General features: G+C 35.2%; 1 protein-coding gene across 1 annotated transcript in view; it reads left to right on the top strand.

Moving 5' to 3' along the window:
- Positions 1–8,704: 8,704 nt before the first annotated feature.
- LOC306861575 (xylosyl- and glucuronyltransferase LARGE1-like) overlaps positions 8,705–12,528 on the top strand; it is a 28,517-nt gene continuing 24,693 nt past the window's right edge. The window contains exons 1-2 of the mRNA XM_079403935.1: positions 8,705–9,158; positions 12,126–12,310. Coding sequence (XP_079260061.1) covers positions 12,205–12,310 — 106 coding nt within the window. The 5' untranslated portion in view covers positions 8,705–9,158; positions 12,126–12,204. The remainder of the gene's footprint in view (positions 9,159–12,125; positions 12,311–12,528) is intronic.

The raw sequence follows: 12,528 nt of genomic DNA, 5'->3' as shown, positions 1-12,528 counted from the left end.
GAGTTTGCATTTCACTGTTTTAATTCATTTTGATGAATACTAAATCTGTTTTTTGCGAGTGGGATGAATTCATGCACATTCACATTTAGATCTATAGTAACAGCATGCTCACACAGCGCACTGTCAGTCAATAAATGGGGAAAAAGTAACGGAGTGTCTATTTACACTAAGTGCAAATAGCCCATCTTGTTGGCAAAGGCTATTTACACTAACTCCGCCCACTAACGTGTGATTGGGGTAGTCAACAATAAAAAAAGAAGTTAGTTCAACATCAGTTTCAGTGGCGTAGATGGTAAGGCGCATGCTTTTTGACGCAAGTTCAAGCCCACCTTTTGCCAAACATTTTTTTTCTCCCTTTTCAAATCTCATATCGCATCAGAAAGGCATTTATTTTCAATAAAAATGAAGGAAATAATAAAAAAGTTGAAAATAAAGTATCAGGTAGGGTTAGGGTAGGTGTAGGGAGGGCTTTATTGTCCCAATAAGGTGGCATCCATTTAATAAATTTGAATTAAAATGATAATTTACACTCAGTAGGTTATTATTGCGTACTGTTTTTTTGAAAAAGTAACTCAGATATTTTCTTGTAAATTAAAAAATAATGCGTTACTTTACTAGTTACTTGAAAAAAGTAATATTATTACGTAACTCGCGCTACTTGTAATGCGTTACCCCCAACACTGAATATGAACACCAAAACAAAAACGATTAATAATATATTTTTAAATGTATAAAATGTGGGGCTCTGGTGAATGAACACAGAAAAAAAAAAGAAGTTTGTTCATGTTTTTTTTAAGTCTTTTTTAAACATTGTTGTAGTAACAGTTGAAGCCACTGTTTATAGTGATTTGCAAACCAAAGTATTTTGGGGCTTATTGCTTTATTATAAAACATTTTCTAAGACCATGGTAATTTATGACACTTTTACTTAAAACTCACCATGGAGTGTAATAACTTTTGATTGTAATCTAATGAAAGGTTTCATGCTAAATGTTTCAAGATCCAATGAAAAAGCAAACTCTAAAAAAAAGAAAAAAAAAGATAAAGACAAAATACTACAAAAAAACATCCTAATCATCCTTGTGTTTTAGGTACCATGAATAAAAAATGAATTAAATTGGTTAATTTCTACTTATATGTTTATATATATATATATATATATATATATATGTGTGTGTGTGTGTGTGTGTGTGTTTATAATGAACAGTACATTCATAAACTAGATGAGTAATGTTGATCAAGACAAATGTTGATGTTGGCTTGAGAAAGCCTGGCCTGAAAGTTTAAAATGATTTCAATGTCTTGGAAATTGGATGCTTTCTAGCTAAAACCAAAGTGCAGAAAAAAATAAATAAATAAATGATGCCACTGAATTAGTGTAATGGTACCAGCACATGTTCAGAAATCTTCCTGATGTGCCCTCTTTTCTGCCGGCTGTGTTTATAAAGCCTCTGTCACAACACGTTACTGTTCGTACCCTGGTGGTCTCGCAATGAATTTCCAGCAGCTGATAAGACCTATCTGCTGATCATATAATACATTTACACCAAAACACACACAAAGCCATTTTGCTTATCTAAGACTAAATATGACTCCTTGCCTTTCCACAATTACATGTGACTACATGCTGTAGATATCAAATACAGCTCACGGTCTACAGTCGCCTCAGAATGTTTTTAGACACATAAATCACATGATTTTGATTGCTTCCATTGTCCTCATTTGTAAGTCGCTTTGGATAAAAGCATCTACTAAATGACTAAATGTAAATCTCACAAAATATCTTGAGGGATGAAATACTTCTCAGAACTAATTTTCTTTTCTGAGCCATTTTTGCAATAATGTTAGCAACTGGTTTTAAGGATTTTTTGAAACTATTTTATGCTGAATTTCTTTATATAATCGCTAAAACAATTTTTTAAAGTAATTTAGAAATATTTTGTTGTTTAATGATAAGAATAACAATTTCATAGGGTCTTTTTCAATATCCAGTCCTGTCTTGAGCCACTGATGTTGATGTTTTAGACTTATTTCAATTAATTTAACTGGACTGCTAGTTTGCTTCAAATGGATAAATAAATACATTGGCTTTTCATTACTTAAGATTTCAACATTTTGACACATCACAGTGATTGCTACACATATTTTTAGCTAGGAAACCTTATAGTTGCTAAAACCTAAATGAGCGACCTGTTTTCTAGTTAAGTAGGACCAAACATATAGGCTATTGTATAAGTATATATAAATCCTGATGTATTATTGTCAGTTACATAAATGAAGTGAGACAACATAAAGTTAGTGGACCACTTGAAATCCTTCATGGCCACCAGTTTAAGAACCATTGCAGTGGGATAATTATGTGACAATATGCCACATATTTGTATAGGCTATATTTAAAGTCTGAGGAAGTGCCGCATACTCAAAATGTCCATTCTAATAAAAGTCTGTTAGCTGAAGCTTTTTATACTTCTTTTTATTGATGCAAAAACCGTAGTGTTTTTACATTACTGGGCTGTATTTAGTAATCTTCAAGTATTCCATTCTTACCATTCTTATTCCATTCTATTCCATTCGTTTCCATATTCATGCTATCTTCAATCTGAACTTTAACTAAAATCTTGCCAACAGGAAGCAAAAGGTCTGTTCACACTTGGCTCATATTTCATGTGATAGATCGTGTGCACTCATGCACTTCTACAAATGTGTGCAAAAAACATTTTTTTTTTTTTTGTGTGTTACTATCTAGGTGGTGTTTCTGTGATTGTGATCTTGAGGAAGGCTATTATTGTGCTAGCAATGTGATTTAACTTCCTTCCTCCCTCTGCCTACCACTGAACCATTACAGTCAGGGTACCAGCAACTCTGTTAATTACCAGCTCCTATTCACACGGAAGCCATGAATGCGCTTTGTTGACACTCTCATTCCACCTTGACAGAGCATTCTTCCAGCCTTTCTGGCTCATTGGTTTTCCCTTTTGCTGGTTTTCTGTTTCTCACTGATGCTCAGTCAGTTGCTGCAGTTAAGAGTTTGCTGGTACATTAGCAAGAAAAGGACATGCATACCACTTTCCTGTAGTTTAGCTAAAGCGTGAAGAATTAGATGAGATGAAGGAGGGCTTTTGTAGCTTGATGTGGTTTATATTTCCTCCATTTCCTTTTACTAAGTACAGAATACATTCCAGAACATATTATCCAGAGGGGCTTGCATGTCCACATATATAGGCTGTGGGTGTTTGAGGAATGTTTAGGGGGAAGAGATGGTGAATATGATAATAACATTATAATAAAAGCAATAACACAAACACACAAGAAGCTAATATCAATCCGGAGCCCTATTTAGCACAATGAAGAATGGGTCCACTAAAATTTAAGCATAAAGGACTCTTTCTCTTACAATATTAAATCGGTATCAATTTCTTTGCATAGAAGATTAGAATATTAGAATGAAAGTTAGAGATATATAACCACCTGCCATAAAAACTTAGAAGATACAGTAGCATCAGGAACATTTCTAGCCTTTCATTCAAATTAGGCCATTGATATTGATACTCAAATTATATAAATAGTTACCTGCACTAGAGTCGTTCACAAGCTGCATGATAATCTGATAAATAATAAATGAATAGTTGATATTTCATTACCCAATAATTCAGATTGCTACACATACTTTTAGTTAAAAAAACCTAACCTAGTAAAACCTAAATGAGGCTAGTTCTCAAATACGACAATAGAAACACTTTCTAAAACAACTGACAAAAAAGGATTTATCCGAATTTAAGAGATGAAAACATTACTTAAAAAAAAAATCAGAAGAAAGACCATGAATATGACTTATATAGAGCCTTTACATAAAGTGGCTGCTCATCATTCCGCGTAATTTTCCTCTGCTGTCTGTGCTTTTCATATGCAAACATTGGGGAAATTAGACAGCTTTGGTCCTGATCTATGCAGTGTTACATTTGTGCATTTTATTGCAATTTGCTAGTTTTATAAAAGATGTTAGACACTGGAGGCAGTGCTGTATCGTGAATAGAACACTAGGCAACTCTTTAACCATGACTACGTTCATAATATACCACAACCTCTCATTGCTTGTTTTCGAAGACCTCATAAGTTCAATGTATGTTGGGTTTGCCAATGAGCTTGATCAAAGATATAATCTATAAGGAGAAAATACTTTTACGATTAATCTGGTGCTCTTCGTTCACTTTTGACTGAAAACATTTCTGTTTTGAATTTTTAAAAATCACAGCTTCATCGGAATGGTATGAAACTTGGTGACTTTTGGCATTTGGAATGTGAACACACAAAAAAATTGATAGCATGATTCGAGCAGGCTAAGTGGTCGTAAAAAAAAAAATAGTCACACTTGTGGTCTTCGGTCAAAAATGACCATAGAAAATGAATGGGAAATCAACAAAAACACAAAAATTCTGAGAAATTTTGTGTGTAAAATCTACAAATCTGCCACAATGCACAAAAAAACTACACAGCAATGATGGGATGAAACTCTTAAACATCAAGAGTGCAAAACCAACACATCACACACACACACACACACACACACACACCTATGAACTGGTGTGACTGTAACACAGCAAATATGTAAAATAATAGCAATAATTCAACTACAATGCAGTAAAAAAAAAAGTGGACAGCAAGGAAGGGGTTACACTTTAAAACATCAAGAGTGCAAAACAGACACATCCACTCACACACACAAACACACACACACAAACGCACACACACACATAAACAATTATACACACTCAAATGAATTGGTATGGCTATACCCATTTAGCCAAAACGAGTCAGAAAACTGAAATCAGATCAGACCCAGAAGAATTAAGCTCTGATAAAACATTCCTGTTAATTTTTGTTACATTTTTATAGAATTTTAATGTTTTGTGTAACAAAATGCTTTCTCTTTGTTCAGGTTTGACTGTAGTCATAATAAAAAAAAACTGACGCTTCAAATCAACATTTCAAAAAAAAGAAAAAAAAAAATCTAAACCTTTAAAAAAAGTTGTCTTTGAGAATGTCTAAATATATATCTAAACCCAGAATTTTATAAAAATAAGTATTTAGTATGTCTAAAAACTATTTAGAGAATTTATAAGCCTTTTATATAGAGCTATATAGGAATATATGGGCTAAACCATGGAATTGCAGATGTTTTTTCTTATTTTACTCCCACCAGATGGCACTAATTAGACTTCAAAAATTGGATTTTAAATGCATTGACTATTTTAACATGAAATATTGCATTAATTGAAAAGTAATATAAAAATTTATATATATATTTTAAAGGGCACCTATTATGCCCCTTTTTACAAGATGTAATATTGATCTTGGGTGTCCCCAGAATGTGTCTGTAAAGTTTCAGCCCAAAATACCCAACAGCTCATTTATTATAACAGCTGAAAAATTTCATTTTTGGGGTGTGTCTAAAAAAGAGCTGTTTTGGAGTGTATGGCTTTAAATGCAAATAAGATGCATATTCCCACCCCATCTCCAAAAGAGGGCGTCCTCTATACGTCTCTCTGCATTGCATATCTACAGCAATAATAGCCAGTAGAAGCAACATAACTGAGAGCGAGAGAACCGGTGTTCAGCCATACATATGGGAAGTCAAATGCACTGAAAGTGAGACGAAACAGCGCAATGTTACAGAGCTCGCGCTGCGCTGACCTGTCATCGGCACGGATCAATGGACTGAGCCGCATGACCGTGCTACCGAACAAATCTCGTTCTACGAACGGTGCAAACTAATCTCACAAGCAGTGAAAAAATATTTATGCTCAAACACATATGGTTAAAATGCTAAGCACTATAACAACATGACATTCACAAAGGAGTCTGGAGTGATAAACGTATTTAGGTAGATTTTAAGGGGGCATTACCTTGAAAAATGAAAGTAATCCACAGCGTCCTCAGCAGCTCGGATGTTAGGATAAAATGAAGACTCTTATGTTCAGTCTTAGATCCAAACACAGAACATCGGGATTGAAAATTTTAGGTGTCCAGTCACTTTTGACCGTGAAGATCACTAGTGTGACTCCCAAATGAGGAGCACCAGAGGGTTAAATAAGCAAGTAAACATTAAATATATTTATATACAATATAAAATATTAAGATACATTTTTACATATTTTAAATATTTAATAATTAAAAACATAAAAACTTTTAAAAATCTCTAAGCTGTTAAATGTTATTGTAAAGCATAAAGATTAAGACAAAAACAGCATGGTTTACTGTAAAGCTGCTTTGAAAATGTGTTTTGTGAAAAGCACTGTAAAAATAATTTGAGTTTGACTCAACATGACATTTAGACCAGTGTTTTACTTTCAAATGTTGCTTTCGAACTTTTCAAATGGCAACTTTTCAAGACTTTCAGCAGGGGAATAACCTCATAACCTCAAAATAACTCAAATAAGCAGAAGCAACATAGGGCCACTTTAACCTTTCTTTCTTTTATTTGTTTGTTCCTTGAATAAATGTTTAGTCAGAACAACATTCACATACATTTTACACAAAATTACAGATTTTTCTTTTTTTTTAGTTTAGTTAGAGGAAACTAAGAACATTTTCGGGATCAAACCCATACAAGCAGCTCAAGACCTCAGTTAAAGAGTTTATCATCTGGAAAGCATTACATTTGTGTACAATCATCTAATAAGCATCAAGTGCCATCAACAATGAAACAATTCAATGGCAAGCAGTTTTCAGTAGCCCAGATCAGTGCTGTCACTCACACTATAGTCCTTCAGTTCCTCTGCCCTTCTCTGAAGACAGTCCTGACATTCCCTGAGGTAGACTGACCTCCAGAAGGTTCTGCAGGTGTTTAATGTAGTTTATGGCAGCCTGTAGTGTCTCTACCTTGCTGAGTCTTTTATCTTCAAATTCCTGTGGCAAATGTTTGCGAAGTCTCGCATATCCCTCATTGACGCATCGAACTCTCTGCCGTTCTCTCTCGTTACGTTTGTGGATAAATGCAGGTTCCAAAGAGTAGTTGTGCACACTGAAGTTCCCCTGGTAGGAAAGGTAGGAAAAACACCCAAAGGAACATTGACTGTTAACTTGCTCTTGGTCATTATGGGGATTTTTAAGTGCATCTTTGAACGGGGAATACTGGCGGTTCAAAGATAAGCCAAATGTCATGGGATGAGACACTCGGTCCATGACACCATAATCTGATCCCATTTCTCTGGGGGAAAAAAGCATGAAAACATTACATTTCCTCCAATTTATTAAACTATTTTGAATTAGGACAAATAAACAGACAAGTAAACTTACTTTGCAGAAGTAACGTCAGTCTGTCTCTGCAGTTGACATTAAACAAATAGACAATGCTGAAGTTTTCGCCTTGGGTTCAGTCAGCATATTATCATCTTCATCTTCTGTCTGCAAGTAAAAACTTTCTTTTTCCCCTTCCTTCGTCTTATGAGGGCAGGTGAATAAGGTGATGAAAGTAGGAGAATGTCCTCTGTTCTCTCATCATCATCAGACAATCATCTCATCATGAGCATACTTCTTGCAGAGAAACACGCCTCTGTGTAGTGCATGATATTCTATTTTTGTTTTCCTGTTAAATTCCTGTTATAGTTTTATGTGGTAATTTCGAAATTCCTATAGTGAACAAATCTTTTGGAAAATAAAGGCAAGTCATGTCTGAACAGTGAGAATACAAACCCATGCAGCTATTGGAGACAAACTCAGTTATAGCCTAATAAAAAGAAAAATGACAATTCTTACTACTGAAGAAACAAAAAGTAAAAGAAAACAAGCATTTTTTTCTGTAAATTGTATACAAAGGAAGTATGTGCATGCATGCATGAAACAACATTTTAGTGAACAATCTGAGACCAGTTTAAAACAAACTTTCCTGCCCTCTGTGTTTTAAGTGTTTGTTAGCATATTTTCAAAATGAGCATCAATTCAAATTTATTTAAATTTAACAATTGCTGGATTACTGAATAATTGCAAGGTTCATGAAATCACATAATAAAAGATTTAGGAGAAAAAAAGTCCAAGCTTGATTGCTACTTTGCCCACCTATTCATTTTTTGTGTTTTTTTTTAATTTTATTTACATATTGCATAAAACTGACCAAATAAACACATTTTCCACTCATTTATAACACAATTTACTCCTTCTTCTATGACATGCTCACAATCACTATATGTTGCAGTTCATGAAGTCTTTGTAATAAAGGTGTAATTGTGTAATTAGCTTATGTAATAGTCATACAGACTTTTTTTTTTTTTAGCTCAAGTCATTTATACAATGATTATCTACAAACATGTTTGTTTTTAAATAATATCTTTTTTTTTTAATAGTATAAATGACATTTACTGTGGAACTATTATGAAATGTTTTTATTATAGACGAACACCCATGTCTCAATAATCTGTAGTCATATGGCTAAGGGTGGCTAAAAGACAAAACTACAAGGGGTAGGCTATTCAAACCAATCTGTCAAAAAAAAAAATACAAATAAATAAATAAAAAAAGTTTAGTTTAGCTCATTTTAGCTGTAACGTTAGGTGTAGCTTGTCCAGTATACCAAAGAATTGATATACTGCAGCATGAGAGTAAACTGTGCTGAATCCAATCCATTCTTTCCAGGTCGTAGAGAAAACATTCGCCTGGACTGGATTGTGGATTGTGGATTGAGGCAGTGATTGGAGGATATGTTGGGAATGAGAACTGGAGGAGGCTGGGAAACAATCAGGGAGTGTTGTGTGGACTAGAGGCCGCAGTGTTCATATTATTCGCATTGATATCACAAAAATGATCGAATAAACGGCGCGTTTGGCGGATTGCAATGCACAACTAGCGTGCAGGGAAACAGGAGACGATATTTCCCGCAGATCTTTACAAAAGACAAACCACATCAATCAAATTCAGCATGCGGCATTTTACGCGCTGATCTTGCATCCGAAATGAACACAAACGCGTCTTGAGACACGGACATATCTGTGGTGTCTCTCACGGTGATTCTGACTGGATTTGTGAAGACGATTGGCATTAAAGGCGTTAGTTCTTCATTCATGCACATATCGCACGGATTCTGAAGATCATCCGTTTGTCTCATTTTTTTTGGTTTATTTTAGTGACAATAAAGGACTCGTTCAGTCACAAGTGATTCATCACAGGTGAGACGGCATGCATTGATATAACTGTCCTACAATTTGCAACCAAAATCCCCTGTAAATAATAATATATGAATGGTTGTTTCTTCATGCCACTATATGGCTCTCGTGGACTCATCCTTAAAAACTCTTTTTAAACACTTCACCCTCTAATTTTATTCGCTCGCTAACAATGTTCAACAAAGGACATGATTGCGTCATTTCCCCTGAACCGTGAGCATAATCATTACATCTCAAATCACCACTCATTATGTGAGGAAATACACTTTAAACATTTTTGTAATAAAATGGCCGACTCCTTTATCTTGCTACGGCTAATTTCTTTATTTTACGTTACCTGCGACATTTTAATTTGTGTATTGTTTTTGCACAATATTGAAATGGTTTATAAACACTGTGTGTTTACCAGGAAACAACAATTGTGTGGGTTCAATCAACCCATCTCAACATAATTATTTTCATAATTTTTTAAGTGCTACTAATTTACCACAGTTTTACTGCATTAATAGTATTCGTGGCATTTTGCTAGGCTAATTGTAATTTGTAGTTCCAGACTTTGTGGGTATCATAGTTCGTAAGTGATAAAAACCAGTGAAATAGTGATTGTTTCATGCAATAATATTTACATTGATTTATCATAGTTTAATTACCCAAAGTGATGTTGTCACTGTAAGTGTAATGGCTCTTCAAACTTTCAATACCGAGGAGGCTTTGGTTTAGATTTTTTTTTTTTATTATTGCTTTACTGATTGAGTATATACATATTTGCACTGTTTTTTAAAAGATGTTCCTTCTAATTATTAGGCTATATCATTTTTCTAGATTGAATTTGGAAATGGAAATCTACTCAGACTTGCGTGTTTGATTGAAGATCAGTGTTTAAATTTTGCATGAGAATATTAGGCACAAAGGTTTTCAACTCAAAATGCAAAGCAGACTTTATTTTTAATTGTTTATAGCACTGTTTTTGAAATTAAGGTTAATAGTAAAGTTAAAGCAAGGGTGGAAATTCATCACAGTTGTCTGTTAAAGCAGCTCAGTAGTGTAATCATGAATGTAAACTGTACTGTAGGCCGGAATATCTGGTGTTTATTATTGGTATATTGATATAATTGAAGAAAGTACCAGTATTTTTAGTTCATAAGCTGGGTTTACGAAGATTTTGAACCGATTTAGTCTCAGCAGCATGATCATACAGTATGATGCTTTGCATTTCCACAGCTTGAATGTTGTCTTTAGTGCTGACACAGCAGCTGCTGAATCTACGCAAAACCAACCTCATGATGAATGCTTCAGCCTATTCTTTAGCACTGCAGTACGAAATCTGAACAGTAGTAGTTCATTAAAGTGCCCCTATTATGGATAATGAAAGGTTCATGGTTTGGGAGTCCACAACAACAGGTTGACATGCGTGCAAGGTCAAAAAACACTTTTATTGTCTTATAATATGCATTTATTTTTTACCTTACTTGCTCAACGACTCCCAAACGATTCATTTTTCCAAACCCCTCCTTTGTGTGACGCTAATCTGCGGTGATTGGTCCGATTGGTCGATTTCATTTTCATTTCATCATGCCTGTAATGCCTGATAAAGCAGCGTTTGTGAGCGCGGTGCTGCTTTGTGTACAGCGTTACTGTGATAGTGGCAAAGAATGAATTTGCATTTTCATTCAGACCAACGCGAAAAGACCAACAAGTGGGTGGGCAATATACTAATGTTTCATGTTGACGTCAACATGAAACGACTTGGGATTTGTTTTAAAAAAGACTTGTTTCAATGATTCAGAGTCGACTTTTTTTTTGAGAGACAATAACTTTATACACGGTGCACTTTCAGATTTAAAACTTTGCAGGATGTTTTCATTCACTTAGAGCTCTTACACACTGCATGAAATGTAATTTTGAAAAATCCATAATAGGGGCACTTTAATGTTGAGGTTGTGTAGTGGTTTCAGATCTTGGCTGCTGATTGAAAGTTTTTTGGTTTGAATTTAGGTACACTCTCAGAAACACAGGGACAGAAGCTGTGACTGGGACGGTACCTTTTTTAAAAGGTACATGTTTGTACCAAAAGGGTCCATTTTGGTACCTTAAAGGAACATATTAGTACTTAAAGTGTACACATTAGAACTTAATAAGAATGGGCAGTCGTGGCCTAATGGATAGAGAGTTGGACTTGTAACCCGAAGGTCGCAGGTTCGAGTCTCAGGTCCGGCAGGGATTGTAGGTGGTGGACTGAATAAGCAACACTCTCTCCACCCTCAATACCACGACTGAGGTGAGACCCTTGAGCAAGGCACCGAACCCCCAACTGCTCCCCGGGGCATAAATGGCTGCCCACTGCTCCGGGTGTGTGTTCACAACTGTGTGTACACTTGGATGGGTTAAATGCAGAGCACAAATTCCGAGTATGGGTCACCATACTTGGCCACACGCCACTTCCCTTTCCCTTCCCTTTCCCCTTTCCCTTAATAGGTACAAAAGTGTACCCTATAAAAAAGTATCACCCCAGTGACAGCTTTTGTAACTTGATTTCTGAGAGTGCAGTGCAATTTTCTGGTTCGTTTGATTATTTTCTCTTTAATTAGGAACCTGGGCCCTGTCTCAAACAACTTGTATACTTACTGTCTTAAAATGGCTTGACCAAACATCTTCACATTATGAATATTTTGAATTCAAAGCAAAAGGCTGTTTGAAACTGTTTGGGCTGGCAGTGCTTGAAATCATTTTGGTGACATTTGCAAACTTTTATGTATTCTGGTAGATATTTTGTTATGAACATATTTGTGCTATCACTAACACTTTTTTTTGTATTCTTTGGTTTTGGTTATTTGTTGTTATTCTTTTATTATCTGTGTCCTGTCCTGTTGCTGTCTTTCTGTTGCACTGTGGAGCTTCTGTCACTACAACAAATTCCTTGTATGTGTAAACATACTTGGCCAATAAAGCTCATTCTGATTCTGATTACAGAGCAGTGCCATGCACCCTCCGTTCAAACAGCTGATGCCCACATAGAGGTCTCTGATCAGACACCCTCTGGCTACAGAGGATGCTGGGAATGTGTCGCGGGCGCAGGAAGTTTGTGGCTGCCTCCTTCGCCCTGATCTTTATCCCAGCCCTCACCTGGCTCTATCTGTCATCCGCAAATTTCACAGGTATGACACCGTACATCACAGACGCATTTTCTGTGGGTCTCAAACTTAAATTATTTGATTCAAATTTAACATAAATTAAACATTTTGGTAAATTTTTGGTAGATAGTTACATTAGATGGATGGAAAATAATAATAATGTAATTCATGAAATGTGAACAATGGTAATGAGACTATTCTACACACTTATGCATAAACGTAATAAGTTCTGTTCAGAAACA

Source organism: Barbus barbus (genome assembly GCF_936440315.1).
Source record: "Barbus barbus genome assembly, chromosome: 42".
Lineage (NCBI taxonomy): Eukaryota > Metazoa > Chordata > Actinopteri > Cypriniformes > Cyprinidae > Barbus > Barbus barbus.
The sequence above is the reverse complement of the archived record's forward strand: the minus strand, read 5'-3'. Positions and strand labels throughout refer to the sequence as shown.